The 16,721-nt window shown below is 43.9% G+C and overlaps 1 protein-coding gene across 1 annotated transcript in view; it reads left to right on the forward strand.

Moving 5' to 3' along the window:
* The first annotated feature begins 8,842 nt into the window (after positions 1-8,842).
* The window catches only part of LOC126516562 (uncharacterized), a 186,053-nt gene continuing 178,174 nt past the window's right edge, over positions 8,843-16,721 (forward strand). The window contains exons 1-2 of the mRNA XM_050166687.2: positions 8,843-8,960; positions 14,587-14,866. Coding sequence (XP_050022644.1) covers positions 8,958-8,960; positions 14,587-14,866 — 283 coding nt within the window. The 5' untranslated portion in view covers positions 8,843-8,957. The remainder of the gene's footprint in view (positions 8,961-14,586; positions 14,867-16,721) is intronic.

Raw genomic sequence — 16,721 nt, forward strand, 5'->3', positions numbered from 1 at the left:
CACAAAAAGCCACTGCTTTCTTAGTTTTTTTTCTCTGTATTACTATTCATGAGTATTTAGGTGCCTTATTAGCACTGCTAACATCCCACTGCAAAACACAAAATTGGGCAAGTTGTGGCATAAAGAAAATTGCAGTTTCACTCATAATGTGAAAATGATGCAGTAGCTGGTGAAATATGCACAGGAAGCTTACTTCATGCAGTGTTTGCTGAAGTGAACACTTGCCAATGCAAGTCGGTAATCTCCTTAAAAAAGTAAAATAAGTAAGAGTCCTATTTATTTGTGGGAGTTGTGCCTCAGTGTTGAAGTGGAAAGACTCGGCTTTTCTTCCTCCTCTTTCACATCCGGACTTAGCCACTGATCTACACCAAAACAACCCTTTAGCTTCTTACTGCTGAATTCGTTTTGGTTTTCTCAAATCTATATTTGGGCTACGCATTGCTACATCTCGCGCTTTGCTTGAGGAAAACAAGACACCAGCAGCTCCATCCAGTAAATCTGAGAAGCCAGACACTAGAAGATTAATGAAGCAGATGCACCCAATCATTGTCATCACATGCAAGAAAACTTAACATAGGACTGCCTTCACAAGTGGGAAGGTGATGTGTAAGAACTTGAAGGTGTGGATGCCAGCTCTATATACAGTATGCAGACATTGAGCAGGTGTTAGCCAATCTAGGCACCTGTTGGCTAGATCACGCTCTCCGGGATCAGTATTCACCACGACTCTACCTTCAGCAGAGTGGCTGAAATGTATAATTGTGGACTGCCACTCTTTTGATCGTATGTTTGAATCCTCGCAGCACAATGAGAACTTTATTTGCAATATTCTAGCAAGAAATTCGGGAATTCCAGCGACAACATCAGTAGACATCAGAACCAGGGGAGTTAGCCCATAGCAGCTATTGCTGTGAAAAATAAGACTGGCATAAGCACAAGAATTGAGATGGGCATACTACATGCCTTTGTTCTGGTAGTGGTCCACTACTTTGGCGCTACAGTTAATGATCTCCACTGTCACTGGACATAATAAGAGTTCTTAAATTATACACTCGCGCACCCGCCGCCTCTCAGGTCACCTAAGTGGACATACTATGCTGGCTGATAGCGGCCCCCTCTCACTTCTAGTATGAGTCACCGCGTAACTAAGCTGTGCTGCGGCGAAGAAGCCGTACATTTGTATTGAGTGAATAAACAAATGGTTTTTACAACAGTACAGAAATAAACGCGCACCATGCATCATTCTACCACACGAAAGAGCGTCGCAACATACGGTAGCTGATTCACACAGGCCGTGTAGCCCACTTATCAGTCGTAAAGGGTATTATGGGTAATTCAAAATTTCAGACACACATATGCGTTTATGTTTACGTTCGCACTCCTTGCGTAATAAGACTCCCAGAACTTCCACAATAGAAAGCAATTTACAACACACAAACGCAAAGAACACTATAGGTCTCGTTTTCAGCTCGGCCGTCATGCAAATGACATATAGCGCGGAAAAACGTGAACATACTGTGTTTTAGCGTCGTAAACTTCATGCTAAGCAAGGAGCTAGCACACCACAATCCCGCGACAGCCGCTAATGAGACCAAGACGGGAGCACATGTCTGTGAACGCGCAAACCCTAAGCCACTCTGCTCCTCCGCCACCCCCGCTGCACGGCTGCACCACTCGTTTCAAGCACAGCACACCAAACACACATTCAGCGCTTAACAGTGGGCGGTCGACGCAGTTGCATTTACATGACTTGCAGCGAGCAGCACATCCCTCGATGTCCGTTAAGCAAAGTCGGACACGGCGACGCCACATCGCGGTTCGCAGAACTTCGCTGCCGAGGCGCTAGGCCACCAGGTTCTCAAGAAAGCATGGGTCACACAGCGCAGATTCTGTAGTGCCAGAGCTCATCGAGGCCAAAGCCGCATTGCCGCACCGCCACTACTCACGGCTTTCCGCCAAGTAACACAGAACGTACAACCAACACACAAGTAACGCACGCACGATTACATGAGCAATGTCGAACAACGCGCGGTCCAGAGAACGATTACGCCGAGGACGAACACGCCACGGCTATGGTGACTACGGCGTCGCTCGGCGTCGCATCGCGGTGCGGTGGAAATTAGCAAAAGGCGATTGGAGGATTGGTGGCTCAAAAGCAGAGAGGTGACATAAGGTTAAAAGGGTAGGAAGACATATTTAAAGAAAATCGAGAAATTCAATAACACACAACACAGATAAAAATAAAAGGCAAAATAAAAATCTGAGCTTGGTGGCAACTGCCATCGCCCCGTTTCAAAGGGGACACTCCTACCTACCATCCATCCATCCAGCCGTATAGGTGTTCTGTGATCGGGCCTTCTCAAAAGTCCCTAAGTGATGCTGTCCCTAGGCACCTAGGGTCAGGTCACGTGAGGGATTTTTGTACGACAAATAGACGCACGCCCTATTGTGCTTGCTGTTTGTGAGGTGCAATTTCTGGACGCAAGATCGTGACGGCAGCGATTTTGGATGGCCTATCAGCATGATGATTTCATTTTGTATATATATATGTATATGTATATATATATATATATATATATATATATATATATATATATATATATATATATATATATATATATATATATATGTGCCAGCTTTCACCCAATCAAATTCAGTTGCGAGTCTGCGCGCGTCCTGTCCTTTCCTACTTCTGTTGTCCGTGTGTCTTAGCGCAGTAACCAGTTTTACAAAATGAACTTCCGCCAGCTAGCCCAACTTACCGCTATACCGGTATTGCACTACCTTCGGCATCGGCCTACGTATGGGGAGTGCTTTACGCCTGCTTCACCTCCGCCGCGGGTCGGCCCGGTATTGCACTATCTTCGGGATCGGCCCACGTGTGGGGAGTGCTTAACGCCTGCTTCACCTCCGCCGTGGGTCGGCTCGGTATTGCAATATCTTCGGGATTAGCCCACGTATGAAAAATTGTTGGTCTACGCGCGGACGCGTTCTGCCAGATCCTAGCCACAGACAACTTCACTGTAACAAGAGTTAATTTATGAATTTTACTTAGTCTTCGGAGGGCTTGCAAGGACAAGGAACGCGCGAATAACATTGGCTTCCGACAGCGAGAGTGATGTCACGACGATGTCCTTTCGCCTCACGCAACACCTAGCGCGCTAGCGGAGCGGAAGGTCACGACGCTTTGCCGTGCTCCCTCGCGGGTTGTAGAATCAAGCGTCTTTCCTTTCTTTAGATCACTATCATCATCAACAGAAGGTGCTGCGTTTCGGCCGCTCTGCTCCGTCGAGGCGCGCTCGTGACGTGGCGTCGTTTTATTGCTTCAGATGACAGGCGCCGGCTTTCTCGCTCGATTTGACGCTTTCGCGTCGCAAAACACCTGGTATATGTTTTGTTTTTTTTCTGAAAGACCGCAAGTCCCTTCACACGTTATATTTGTGACCGCGTTATTTATGTGGGAATACGGATAAACGTCTTTTTTTTTTCTTCTGTATTTTACACTCCATATTTTATTTTCAGGATAGAATAACAACACTAATAAATGCTTAGATATCTATGACGTACCAAACTGTGCAATCTGAATCACTTGTCTGGAGTGGTCAATCGGCCGATTTGGCCGACGCATTTCGAGAAAAAAAAAAGCGCAGGCCGACGCCCCGATGAGACCACGCATGGCCAAGCCGCATGCGAGGTCGATACAAACACAAGTTGCGGATGCTGGCTCAATCCGTAGCCGGCCACTCGACCACTCTAGGCAGAACATCTATTGTTCTCCGGGTCCATCCGGCCTGCGGGGGACGCATGTCTCTAGAAAAGTGTAATTCAGACTGTACGTACACCCGTGAGCAAAAGTATACGGACCGGGGATTGCGCGGTACAACTCGTTTTCTCTCCTGTCTGTGAATGCAACTTGAAATTAAAGTCTACAGTCCAAACTTGGCATTACGAATTTTCTATACTCCGTTCCATACATAGCAGTCAACGCTGTGGGGCTAGAGAGACTTCTTGCAGAAGCTTCCTTCGCACTTGGATATAGGTCGTTGTTTTTTGACCGCAATAGTGCGCAACTGTTTTTATGTATAGGCTCGAGCATTGAATGAAACAAGTTTGTATACGGCTGCTAAGCGTTGTTTTAGATCATTTTTATTTTTGTTGTTCGTTTAGGGTTCTTTTTATTTGCAACCCGTCGCGAGGAGCCTCACATGCATGCCCGCGCGAGCGAACGCTGTTGGCGCGCAGCGAAGCATGGACGGAACGCGCAGAGTGAAAACTTTTCTTAACCGAACTTCTTGCGTAGCTTCCACAGCGTTGACTACTATGGATGGAACGGAGTATAGTGCACTCGTAAATTTCCGTTTATGCGCGTTAATTACGAAGAAATTATGTTTTTTTCGGCGACCCTGTGGTCCGTATACTTTTGCTCACAGGTGTACACAATACAACACACACGGAACAACATTGAAAACTTAAACGACAGAAAGCTAAGCTAGTTGGTAAGGATTCATTGCGACCGCATGCTAGGGAGCTTAGAGAAAGCCTTAGGTGATAGCGTTATCAAGATATTTCGTTACGTTGATGATTACCTGATTTTCTGCAATAGGGAAGAGTTCGATTCCGCTGCTACCTCAGTAAGTGAGCAATTTAAACTTTATGGAGGAGGAATAAAGTTTAGAAAGGAATTTCCTCAGCGACGCGTAATTCAGTTTCTTGACATTTCCTTGGTCTTCGAACAAAATCATGTTTGTTGGCAGTACTCCCCAAGATCTTCGAAGCCGTTGCTAAACTTTCAATCCAAGCATTCCAAAGTAGTAAAAAACGGAATTGCCATGTCGTGCCTTAAGTCTTCGCTCACCAGATCCTGCATGCACAAAATGAGCGCCAGTTTTAATGCGCAGGTCCGGCGTCTATTAGAAGCAGGTTAGCAGTGGCCATTGTGGCTGAGCGCCTAAAGAAGTCGGTTTCGAGAGGGACGGACATGATTACAGAAAGCAGTAATAGCAAAAAAAGAGTAGTGGCTATTCCGTATATTCATTCAGTGTCGCACAGGCTTAAAAAAGTTTCAAGTAGATATGATGTTAATATTGCTTTCACTGCTCCCAATAAGCTAGGTAAGATATGCGCTGCCGTACAGAGAAAAAAAGGAGCGGGTAAAAGGCAAAAAAACGAACAGATATTTGTCCAGTGAAGCACAATAAGAACAACAGTTTTACTGACTGTCGTATGGGTGTGGTTTATAAAATTCCCCTTAGCTGTGGCCAGTTCTACGTAGGCAAACGGGATGGTGTATCAATCAGAGGCTAATGGAACATAAAAGGTCTTTAACCGGTGGATCGCCTTCTAATCTTTCGCTACATTGCCAAGATTGTGACTGCACGCCAGAGTCAGATGAATGCGCGATATTGTACAGGCATAAGAATGATGATACGCGTCTTATGGTAGAGGCATGGCATATCTATAATGGTGGAAGTGCGTGCGTGAGTCAGCCTTCGATTACTTTACATAGGAAGATATTAAGTGCCTTAACAGTTATCTCTCACGTAGACCGGCACGTGTACCCGACTGACACGTGGTGTTACCATTCCTGAGCATGCGCAGATGAGTTTTGTGTCTCCTTTCTTTTTCGCCTCAGTGCTCCCTTCAGTTAATAGTCGGCGTTCGTGTTGTCCACTTCTCTACTCTTGTGTCCTGTTTGCACGCCTCACTACTTTTTTTGCATAATGAAAACTTGAACAGTACTAAGACCATATAAGATATATTCCACAAAAATAAGTTTTGTAATTAAATAGGCTAAATAAAGCATTCAGAATGGGTAATCATATACACAGCTAATCTTCGTTCTTTTTTTTTTTTGAAGCACAAGATGGCATTTCCGTTTTTTTTTTTTTGTGGCAAGAGCATGAGTGACTCGTTTCTTGCGCAGCACTTCCGGTCCGCCTCCTCAGACGACCGGGGAGAAAATTCAAAATAAATCAGAACAATATAGCAAAAGAAATAGTACAGTACAAAATTCATGGGTTTCATTATAGGTATATCAGAGGACAGGTTATATGTTGAGTTACTGAAGTGTTTGGAATAATTATAATTAATTAGAAATCATTTAGGCAATTGGAGAGGAAATTAAAAATAAATCAGAACAAAATAGAAAGAGAAATAGTACAGCACAAAATTCATGGGTTTCATTATAGATATGATATCAGAAGATAAATTTAGTTACGAGTTACTGAACCGTCTGGAATAATTAGAGTTAATTAGAAATAACTGATTACCGCCCACCAAAGCACAGAACCGTAGACTTTAGAGACCCGCCACGTGGCGAAATTCCCCGAAACCCGGAAGTAGAAAGCGGAATGACGTCGCACACAAGAAGTTGGCGTCATATTTAACCGGTTAATTAATGGAAAACAGTTGCTGCCGAGTTCGGTTCGTGCGCTGCGTTCCCTTAAAGTAAACCTAAAGGACACCAACGCCGAGGTCCGTGTGCCACTAAGAGACACCTAATCGCCTACCACTTTTTTTTTGTAGTTATGCAATAAAATGTATGTCGCTGCATCGCCAATGGCGTGGCAAGTCCGCTATCTGGTGCACACATTAAAGTCCTTGCTGCAGTTCACTGGTTAATGTGCTAGTTTGAAAAACCATCTCTTTGGTTTGGCAGCATATAAAACTACATTTTCACTGCTTATATATATTTTTGACCATGACTGATTCAGAAAGCATTTGAGCGCGAGTCATCGTGTTATAATGCAAAGCATTCTTTGCCAACTTCGGGCACCTTGAGCGTAACTATCAGTCTGGATTCCTACACCGCGGTGCTGGATGTGCCTACCAACTTGAGCCGCTGGGTTGGCGTTCTTAATGCCGTCTGGTGCCGTTGTAGTCGCGGCATCGTTGTCACCCGAGCTTCGTCATTCGACTCTCGGCTCTGACTATCGCGAACTACCTGCGCTCGAGACGCGCGTATAATCTCGGCTGCGGAATGCCAGGCGGTGATTGCATCCGTACAAAGAGCGATTGAAAAGGCAAGTTTCGCACGAGCGTTGATTTCTGATCGCCGCACGGCAACGTGCCGCCTCCTCGTTCCTCTCCACGCTCGAGCCGGATTTTCACGGCCCTGCTCGTGTTTAATCACCAGGTCGTTTGATCACGCATCGAGGCCTGCTCTTTCGTGCTGCACACGGAGTCTGCGTACGACAGCGCAGCGCCGAACGGCAGCGTCATTACAGCGACTCGGATCGACGACCTCGGCTTTTGACGCTAACAAAGATCTTAATTAAAAGCGCAGTTTTGTCGAAACGTGCGTCAAATCGGACTTCGCGTTCCCCAGGAGCATACATGAGCAGCTCGAAGATGGCGTACTAGAGGGGTACTACTGGGCGCAGAAGAACGTGTTTGCAATGATCGAGCAGCTAGGCAAGCCCACGCTAAGCACGTCCGAGCTCCACAATGAGCACTTTTTCGAGCTCATCGAGAGTTAAAGAGCTGGTCGAGGCGTACCGTTGGGTTGACAGAGTTGACAACATCAACTTGTAAAATGCTTCGCATAACTTCAAATACCACAGTACGTGGTCTCTGCATAACTTTTTTTTATCTTTATACCTTCAATGTAAATGTCTCCTTCCAAAATTAAACGTTGTACCGTACGTACGTCGTTAAAAGTTGTACCGTTGCCAGCGGTATGATATGCGTTTCTTCCGATTGTCCTCGTTTCTTTCTCGCAGTTTTAACCTTCCATTCAAGAAGGATTTTCGAGGACAGCAGGTAATTTCTTGTAGGAAAGAAACTACGATAACTAATACTATAAAAATAATTATATTCGGGCCAAGTGGACTGAGGATTGGCTCTCGTATCACCAAGCGCACAGCAAACCAGTGCATAGCACGGTAAACGAATCTGAAACCTGGACTAAAAGAAACTGTGAGAACATTTGTTAGTCTTACCATTATAGCGTTTCCCTGGGATAAGCACGTGGAACGACGTAGATTTACACAGCGCACGCTTCTATCACGACCGGCCGGCGTGTAAACACGCACGCAATCCTTGTCCACGAGCTGCGAACAGCCATTTTCTTTATTCCATGAGGCAAATATGCGGGCAAATGTCACTTTTTCTTAGCATAAATGCACCACTGCTCTATGGCTTCGCTAGCGAGCAACTTCAGAAAACGAAATGAGCGCCCATAGAAAGAACCAACTAATTAAGAACCACAACCATATATAGATGCCACAACATTCACGCATATTCCTGTTGCTGATGTCCAATGCGATGGCGGTTGCTCGAGTCGCTCTCTACTCAAGTGTCCAAATCCATGATGATGATCTTATACTAATTTTAAAGGCTATGCTTTTGCTGGCAGAATTTGTCAAACACGAATGCATGAACGTAGACGTTAGGTTTTGGACAGGTAATGCGTAGGTGTGCGTATGCAGGCGTAGGTGGTGTCCAAATCCACACCCAGCGACAGCTCTCTATAATATATGTAACAGAATTAATCTAATCTCAAAAGTCATGCTCTTGCTAAATGCATACGCCGAGAGCAATTGTATGGTGCCGTATACGTCGTGTATTATCGTTTTAGAATATTGAATTATAGCCTTTGAGACCAAGCAGTGCCGGGTAACAAATCTCGGAGCTCGTGACATAAAACGTCAATCTTGTGAAAAAGAGCACGGTTAGTGGCACTATCCATTACTCTCTTTCAATTGGGAATCTCACATAATTTATTCACCTTAATGCCGACTTATTCATATGAAGGTCCATAGGTCTGTGCAATGGTCTGTGCTTAAACTTGTATTGTCCAATCAGCGCTCCGAGATTACTTTCATTCCGCCGCCATCCGCAACTGCCATAATCGCCGTGTTTTGGGTGAACGTTTGGCTCGTGCAGACCCGCGAAAAACAAAGTGCGTGTTAGCAAGTGCGAAGTGCGTGTTTACCTACGGTGCGCAGAAGCTTCCGATGGTGAGTGGAGTACGTAAACATAGTAGGACTTCCACGAGAATCGACCTTCTATGCGCTACTGCTTTCCCGAGCGGGTTTGCGTGCTTGAACAGTGGCGATCTTGGGAGTTAGCTCGCAGCAGGCTCATTTCGCGTTAAAAGCACTTACCAACTGCTACAAACGATGCGTTTCCAGCGCGTTTATGGATGTGTTTGCAGCGTTAACGCGGGAGATCGAGCCTTTCTTTTTCTTTCAGCTTGGAAGCTTAGCGGGCGCCCTTAGTGATTTTTTACCCACTTCCACCTTTTCACTTGATTGACGCGAGTCTGAAACTTCTAATATACGTTCACCAATTGTATAATTTATTTGGCACAGCTGTAGTAAACCATGCTGAAGTGACAAGCGCTAGAGTGGACGCGGGACAATAAAAAGGCGGCAAGGACAAGCTCCTTGTCGCCTCTTTAGTGTCCCGCGACCACTCTTGCGCTTGTCACTCCAGCATGGAATACCAACTAGCCCGGTCTCACACCCTACTTCAACTGTAGTAAAGATCGGTTCCTGGGGCCGTCTTATGTAGCAATACTTAATCGCAACGAGTGGCCGATATTGTCGTAAACTAATTTAATGCCAGCCACTGATGAATGGTAAAAAAAACAGAAAATGAAGATTTTCATTCTTGCAAAGTACGGCCGCTGTACGCGCACTTCACACAGCATGGATCATCACAACCAAAGCATGAACCGAATGAGTAGTCGAAGCGTTACGGAATGCCTTGTCCCGCATTGAGACCATTGTGTACATCGCGAGCTTACGCTTGTGTTTGTGCCGGGTGACTGTCTGTTTTCGTTTTCCTGAACTGAGTATGTGCGCGTGAAAGAACCCTTGGAAGAACTATTTGAGATCGAGCACTTCTCCCTAGTTTTGCTTTAATTGTGAAACCCCAATAGCCGTCATTCTTTGAAGAGGGGGTCGCAAGGAAGAGGATGGATGCTACGAGTGCCCCTTTGAAACGGGGCGGTGGGTTTCGCCACCAAGCTCTTTTTCTTATTTTACCTAATGCCTTACCTATAATTTTTTAACAGATAAAGCATTCCCAGCATCAAACATTCTGAACCAATATTTGGAACTTTGTTTTTGTATGCCTCCTTTGTTTGTGGGCTCCCAACTTTTCTGCCACCAAACCTGCAATCACATTTTACTAATCCATGTTGCTGACTTGTTTACTTTCCCCCTGCTATCCCTGAACCCAATGGAAGCGTCAAGGCGGCCAGTGGAGCCTAAACCGGCAGCAGGGTAGATATCGTCACATTCTAATAAAACGTTTCATAGTTTCCCTAGCTTTACTGCTACAAGCACATGCTTCTTCCTTGGCGTAGCTCAATTTATAAGTATGTATTCTAAGGCATCCTTATCTTGCTTTGAAAAGTAAATAGCTTCCGTTTGAGCTATTATAAATTGTTTCTTTCCTGATTTAATTTTTACCTCTTAGGTAGTTACTCATAGCTAGCTTCTTTTCCATTGCCACCACCAAGGAAATTGCCTCAGCCTCTCCGACTTTGTGTTTAACATTCTTTGTTGCCATATTTCTTACTAGTATACTGATCGCTTACTTGCTGGTAAACTTCCTAGTTATTTTCCTACACTACGAGTCCATATTATTTCTGTACAAATACTTGAACATTCTCGAGACCCATTTTATTTTCTTTCATATTCCCCAGTCATTCTTTGAAATCAATTTTACTCTGAGCTTCCCTCACTTAAAACTTGTCGATACCATATCGCATACCCTTTGCAGCTTCATTTGTAGTCTTGATGTGAGCACCCAATGAATGGCGTCTCACCGACCTTTGGTTGCCATTGAGTCCTGATTGTACCTCTGACTTTAAGCAAACAACCACATTTCCAAACGTACACCTTTTCACAAACCCCATAGCACCTTTTGCCTATTGTATCTCCATAGTGCTCTGTGTTTCATTATGGGTGCATTTCTCTTCCCCTTTGCTAATATTTTTTTCCTGTTTCCATATATCTATTGCCCTCGTTTATCCATACACCAAGATATTTGTATTCTTGTACCTGATGTATTTCCTGGCCCTGTATTGACACCGTCTGCTCACTGTTTCTTTTAATACTATAAGACCGAATTTTTAAACGCTGAATTTCAATCTTTAATTGTCGCCTTCCTGTCCACAAATATTAGCCAGATGTTGCATATCACTTTGTCTGTTAGAACACAATGTTGTCTGCATAAGGCAAACCTGGTAGCTATTGCTCTACTATTATGCCTACCTGTTCATGCGAGAGATAAAACCCGATATTGATTCCTTCTAGTGCCCTTTCCATCCTTACCATGTACATCTTAAACAACAGCAGGGATAAACGGTACCATTCTTTCAGTCCTTTGGAGATCTCAACTTTCTCTTTGCTCTTCATCTCTTCCCATTAACACAAACAGTATTTTCTAGGTAGATGTCCTTTAGCCATTGCCTAAGCCTTCTTCTTCCAGAGTATCCGACGGAATGTTGTAGTTAATGTTGTGATATGCTGCGGCAAGGTCTAAAAAAGAACTGCCGAGTGCCTTCTCCACAAAGACAACTCAAGACTAGAATTGTCATGTAAGGTCGATTTGATTTGCCTGCTCCACTGTGAACGAGTTCATGGTGTAGCACAAGAAGTTCAAAAATTGTGCAGCTCAACTTCAGTGGTACAAGTACAATGCGACCCTCGAAATTAATTCTGAGGTGCAGGTGTGATGTTTTGTCTGCCCAATGTGTGCAGTCCTCATCAGTTTGAGAAGTCCCAACCGCAGTTATGGTCAGCTTCTGAGGCGTAAACACAATCCATATTGTGTAGACACAGCATAAACGAATAAGCGGAGTTTCAGTTGTGCTTACGCCCTTGTGTTGCTTTCTTTGCTGTTCTGCCGCTTCACGCCTGCATGTCTGCACCAAGTGGGCACACTCAGTAGTGAGGGTACGCAGAATTCGTGAAATAGCCTTGCACCTTTTGAAACAAATGGCATGCTTCAAAGGGTGCCACTGCTTGATTCGGGTATTACATGTGAATCAGACCTATATTAAATTTTTCTTCTTTGTTGAAATCAATGTTTCACTCATGATTTATGCCATTTTCAGTAATTTCAATTCTGTGAACCTTGGCAAGGCATGCACTGGTGCTTCAGTGATGCCATGTGGTTGAGTGGGTACATATTAGAAGCACTACCTCTTGCCATGAACTGTCAGCATTAAAATAAAATATTCTGCAGCTACTTGATATGGGGTGACTGGTGCAGATGTGTTGTTGGATGTTATCACAGAATAATGTGGTTACATTTAAGCATCGGGAAACTGTCGTTATGATTTTTCTCTCAAGAAAACATCTAGCCTGGGATAGTGTAATAGCTCTATCTCAATATTTTTCCTTTTTGTATTTTGCCAATGGCCTGAGCGTCTCTTTGCCTGCGTTATAAGCTGATCATGATTAGCGGTTTATAAGAACGGACTATATAGAATCAAGCAAAAGTAATCATTAGATTATACTGGCCACGATAGCATCTGGTCTGCTCAATGCTTTGTAATTCTGATAACCCTGAATAAGATTCCTAATATAGTAATGATATTTAAAAATTGGGTAAATGGGATTTGGCCACGAGACCATACCATTATCATGTGCCACTTCATAATACTCATGCTAACCCTGGGTGTGTTCTGATCTGATCACTTTTAAGTTTTGGGGGTTACTTTCACTTTGTTGCACCATTATTGCCCACAGTGACACTTCGCTGGAGCGACGGGCATCCTCTCAATGGCTTTTTGAATCAAGTGGGCTAAATGTCCGTCAGCCCCTCTGGCTATAGTGGAATGATTGTAGACTTATTTGTGGCCAAAAATATTATGGCTGCAGCTTGGAGGTACATAAAATTGATCACAAATTATCTTGAGCATAGCATGTTAGAAGTGTCAGATTGCAAAGCTGCACTGGGCTGGTACTAGACTAGTTTTAACAGCTGCAGCACATGGAGGTAGTTCCTTCACAAGTTGGCTTTGGCGAATTTCTTGGCCAACAACAATCTGAACATGGTTGTAGTTTTTGACACAGTAGGTGTGATGAAACAGGTTGCTACTGCTGATGGGTAATCAAAATAAAGTTCAGTGCCGATTTAGCGGTAAATGCGAGAGAAATGCGTTATCGTTATGTTGCACCACTTTGAGGTCTAGAATCCGTGATCTAAACTGCGTTCACCACATTCCACAGTGTTGTTCCGAAGCTCACTCGACACATTACCTGCTTCTTTGACAAGCAAACTGCAACTGATGCTGGTCTGGAACAGACCGCTATCAGTTGAATTTTATATATATATATATATATATATATATATATATATATATATATATATATATATATATATATATATATAATATAATGAACAAGAAGAAAGGAAACCGACGGGCCCGATTTTTATTAGTAATATCAAAGGAGATTTGCTTATTAGCTTTTTTGATATGAATTCATGCACACTTACTCACTCACTCACTCACTCACTCTTCTAAGCTCTCCCATCCCTTCTCTACCTCTACCACCTGACCACCTTCCCGCATTTCACACACATTCATTTTTTTCCCCATTTTGACACTCGTAATGCTAATGCAATAAAAAAAGATGGTGCAGATAAACGTTTGATACGGGCACTAAACTAAGTGTTCAATGCAGTGGGTGCCTAAGTGAAAGTGTTGGCTGCGGCAAGTGTGTGTGCAGTGCTGCTAAAGCTCATCTATGCAAGAGATGTATTTTTTGGAGTGGTTTTTGTTATAATAAAGTTTGAAGTCTAAGGAAGGATTTTTGGTGTCGATGAACATCATCAGTGTGATGCATAACCATATTTGGATTGTAATTAAGCTTCTCGTGCTGCCAAGGGCAGTAACTTTTAGAGTTGTGTAATGTTGTTTAATTAAAGGTGAGAAGCAGCCGATAAGCAGCAGCCTAGCAACAGTGAACAGCCCGAGCTCTCCTGCAAATCACAGCGCGGGTCTTCGTCGTCATCTCCGAGCTGCTATCGGAAACACGAGGCGCATCTGCTTCATTACAGTTTTAACATGTGGATACACTTGGGAGTTACTGAACTTAAAGTTATATTGCCACCTATAAGTAGCCTCTTTTCTTAAGAAATGTGCAACATATTCAGCAGCTTGTACTTGGCATTAGAAAGCAGCAATAACTTTTACTAAACTCAGGTGAACCTTGATCCCTTAAGCATGTATGATGGCAGCTTCGTTCAACAGGTATTTGGGATGTCCTTTTGACACTGACACCTTATTAGACCACTTAAGTTGCAATCTATATAGCTTTTATTTATGAATATAAAATGTGCGTCACAGAAGGCTTAGAGTGACTTGTTAGATTATTTGTTGGTGCTCCAGAACATTTTACAATGGGGAAAAACAATATAAAAACAGCTTTCGAGGCAATAACTCTGGCTAAAAAAGAAAAAAAGCATATGTCGTACTGGTGCAAATTTATTTTGAGCTTTTAGTTTATTTATGAAAGGTTGTCCAAATCCTGTTTATATATACACACATTTATCACCAGTGGTTTTATTGGCTTACCAATTTCCCAAGCGGGGCTTACAGTAAATGCCACCTTTCTCCAGGACGATGCAAGTAAGCTGAGTGAGGGTCCAGGTTTGACCTGTGTCCATGAGCCTTGCTGGCGGGGCCTCGTGCGTGATCCACTTGATGGAAGTGACTTCTGCCTGGCCTGTGGTGCTCATCTGGTGCTTTACTGCTCCCAACACTGGAGTGCACCTCGTGCAGCAGCTGCGGTTCGAGCTTTGGCTTCAGCTCTTCACGACTTGCCCCAGCCTCTTCCAGGCCCACTGCGCACTGCTGCTGCTCCCCCCATCTGGTCCATGGTTGCAGCGGCTTTGCACTGTGAGCAATGGCCCTTTTCTAACCTTAGCATGGCACTTTTTGGCCATACCTTGCCTTTGTGCCACTAGCACGTCTTTTCTAAATTTGTGTGTGTGTGTGAGGCAGCAGCTGGCTTTCGACAGCACAAGAAAGCATGCAGTGGTTACAGGTCTTTGTGACACTTGTGATCAGCCTGAGAGTTGTACAGAAGTGTGTAGCTTTACCTTAGCAAGTCCTTGAGCCTGACTAGATTGCTGATTTGAATGCGAGTGGAAGTTGGGTAGTTTTGTGAAATCATATTTCCAGGGTTTGTGATCTGGAGTTTGTTGCTCTGGCTCTCTCTGTTGTGGCTTCATGTACCACAAATGCAAGTTTCTGGTTCCTTAGATTGTCAAAGCTGGATTGTCACTTCAGATGTATTAAGTGCATTATCATTACTCAGTGAGCTTATGTCACTTTTGTCATCCATGCATTTCTGAAAAAAAAAAAATTATGCAGAGTTTCAGCACTTGGATGTAGTTTAAGCAGGGATATGTTTTTATTGTGTCATCATCCATTAACCTGTCTTTATAATGTGAATTTAGGCTCTCCACAGTGTCCTTCTTCCAGACTACAAATATTTGAGAACTAAGGCAGGAGCTTAAAGTTAAGTGCTTATTACTGGCAAACAATATGTCCTTTTTCCGGCACACACATTCCAGAAATGTACAAAATGTGTAATCAGTGAGAGAAATTGGTGCAGAGTGGCTCAATATTTAGCAAGAACCTCCTGAAGACAACAGACAGTGAAGCTAAAGAAAGCATACAGAAGTTAAATACTCATATGAAACAATACAATCGAGAAATGTCAAGAAAGTAGGTTCTGATTAAATTCAGATGACTCGCATCAGAAAAAAAATTTGTTGTCAGATAAAGGGATGCATAGGCTATTTTTGCAGGTGTGAGCCACCCTTTTGTAGGTCTTTGTCAAAGCACAGCACTAAGTTTTATATGCTGGTGTCATGCTAATTTGCTGCTACAGATTGAAACCAGGGGGTCACATCTGCCTGAACCTCAGCCTACAGTCAAATCTCGATATAACGAATCACGTGGGACCGCCGAAAATCTTTCGTTATTTTCAAATATCGTTGTAATAAAAAACTTATGGTTATAAGCCAGTGGACAAACCTAGGAATGAAAATGACGTACCTTGGCAGTAGACACGCGTGCTGACAAGCATACTCTCAAATAAAAATGTTTCACTCACTTCAGAGCTGCTTTATTTGAAGAAATCAGTGATTTTCTTCTGGCGCGTGCAGCATGCACGATCGATTATGAATGCATCCACATCTTCCACTTCGTGCAATGCTGCATCGGGTACGTCATTGCACCGAGCGATGAAAGTGCGGACTTTGTTCATGTGCACTAAAACATCAATGTTCGACATGATCTCATCTTCTGTGTTCGGTGACCCACAGTCGTCTTCCTTCAAGTCGTCATCGTCACTGGAGACGTTGCGAACGCAGTTAACGATCTCTTCGGTTGTCAGGTCCGCCGCCGCTACTGCTGTGCTGTCAGTCTCCATGTAGTCGTCGAAAGAAGAGACAGCGGGCAGCAGTTCCGCAACCTCGATCCACAGGTCTCTGGGTTGTTGTCAGTCACCTCCAGGTCATCTTGAAGCTGCACAGGTGCTTTGACAAGCCCTGCTTTCTGCCAACAGTTGCTGATGGTGGACGTCTTCAAGTTCCACCAAGCTCCTGTGAGCATTTCCGCTGCTAGACGAATATTGATTGCAGTAAGGTGCTTTAGGCAGAGGTTGATAATCAACCGCTGCACAAGACGCTTACGTAATTCTGCTTTCACACTCTTTATAATCCCCTGGTCTGGGGGTTGCGAC

This window comes from Dermacentor andersoni, chromosome 1 (assembly GCF_023375885.2).
Source record: "Dermacentor andersoni chromosome 1, qqDerAnde1_hic_scaffold, whole genome shotgun sequence".
In the NCBI taxonomy this organism is placed as follows: Eukaryota; Metazoa; Arthropoda; class Arachnida; order Ixodida; family Ixodidae; genus Dermacentor; species Dermacentor andersoni.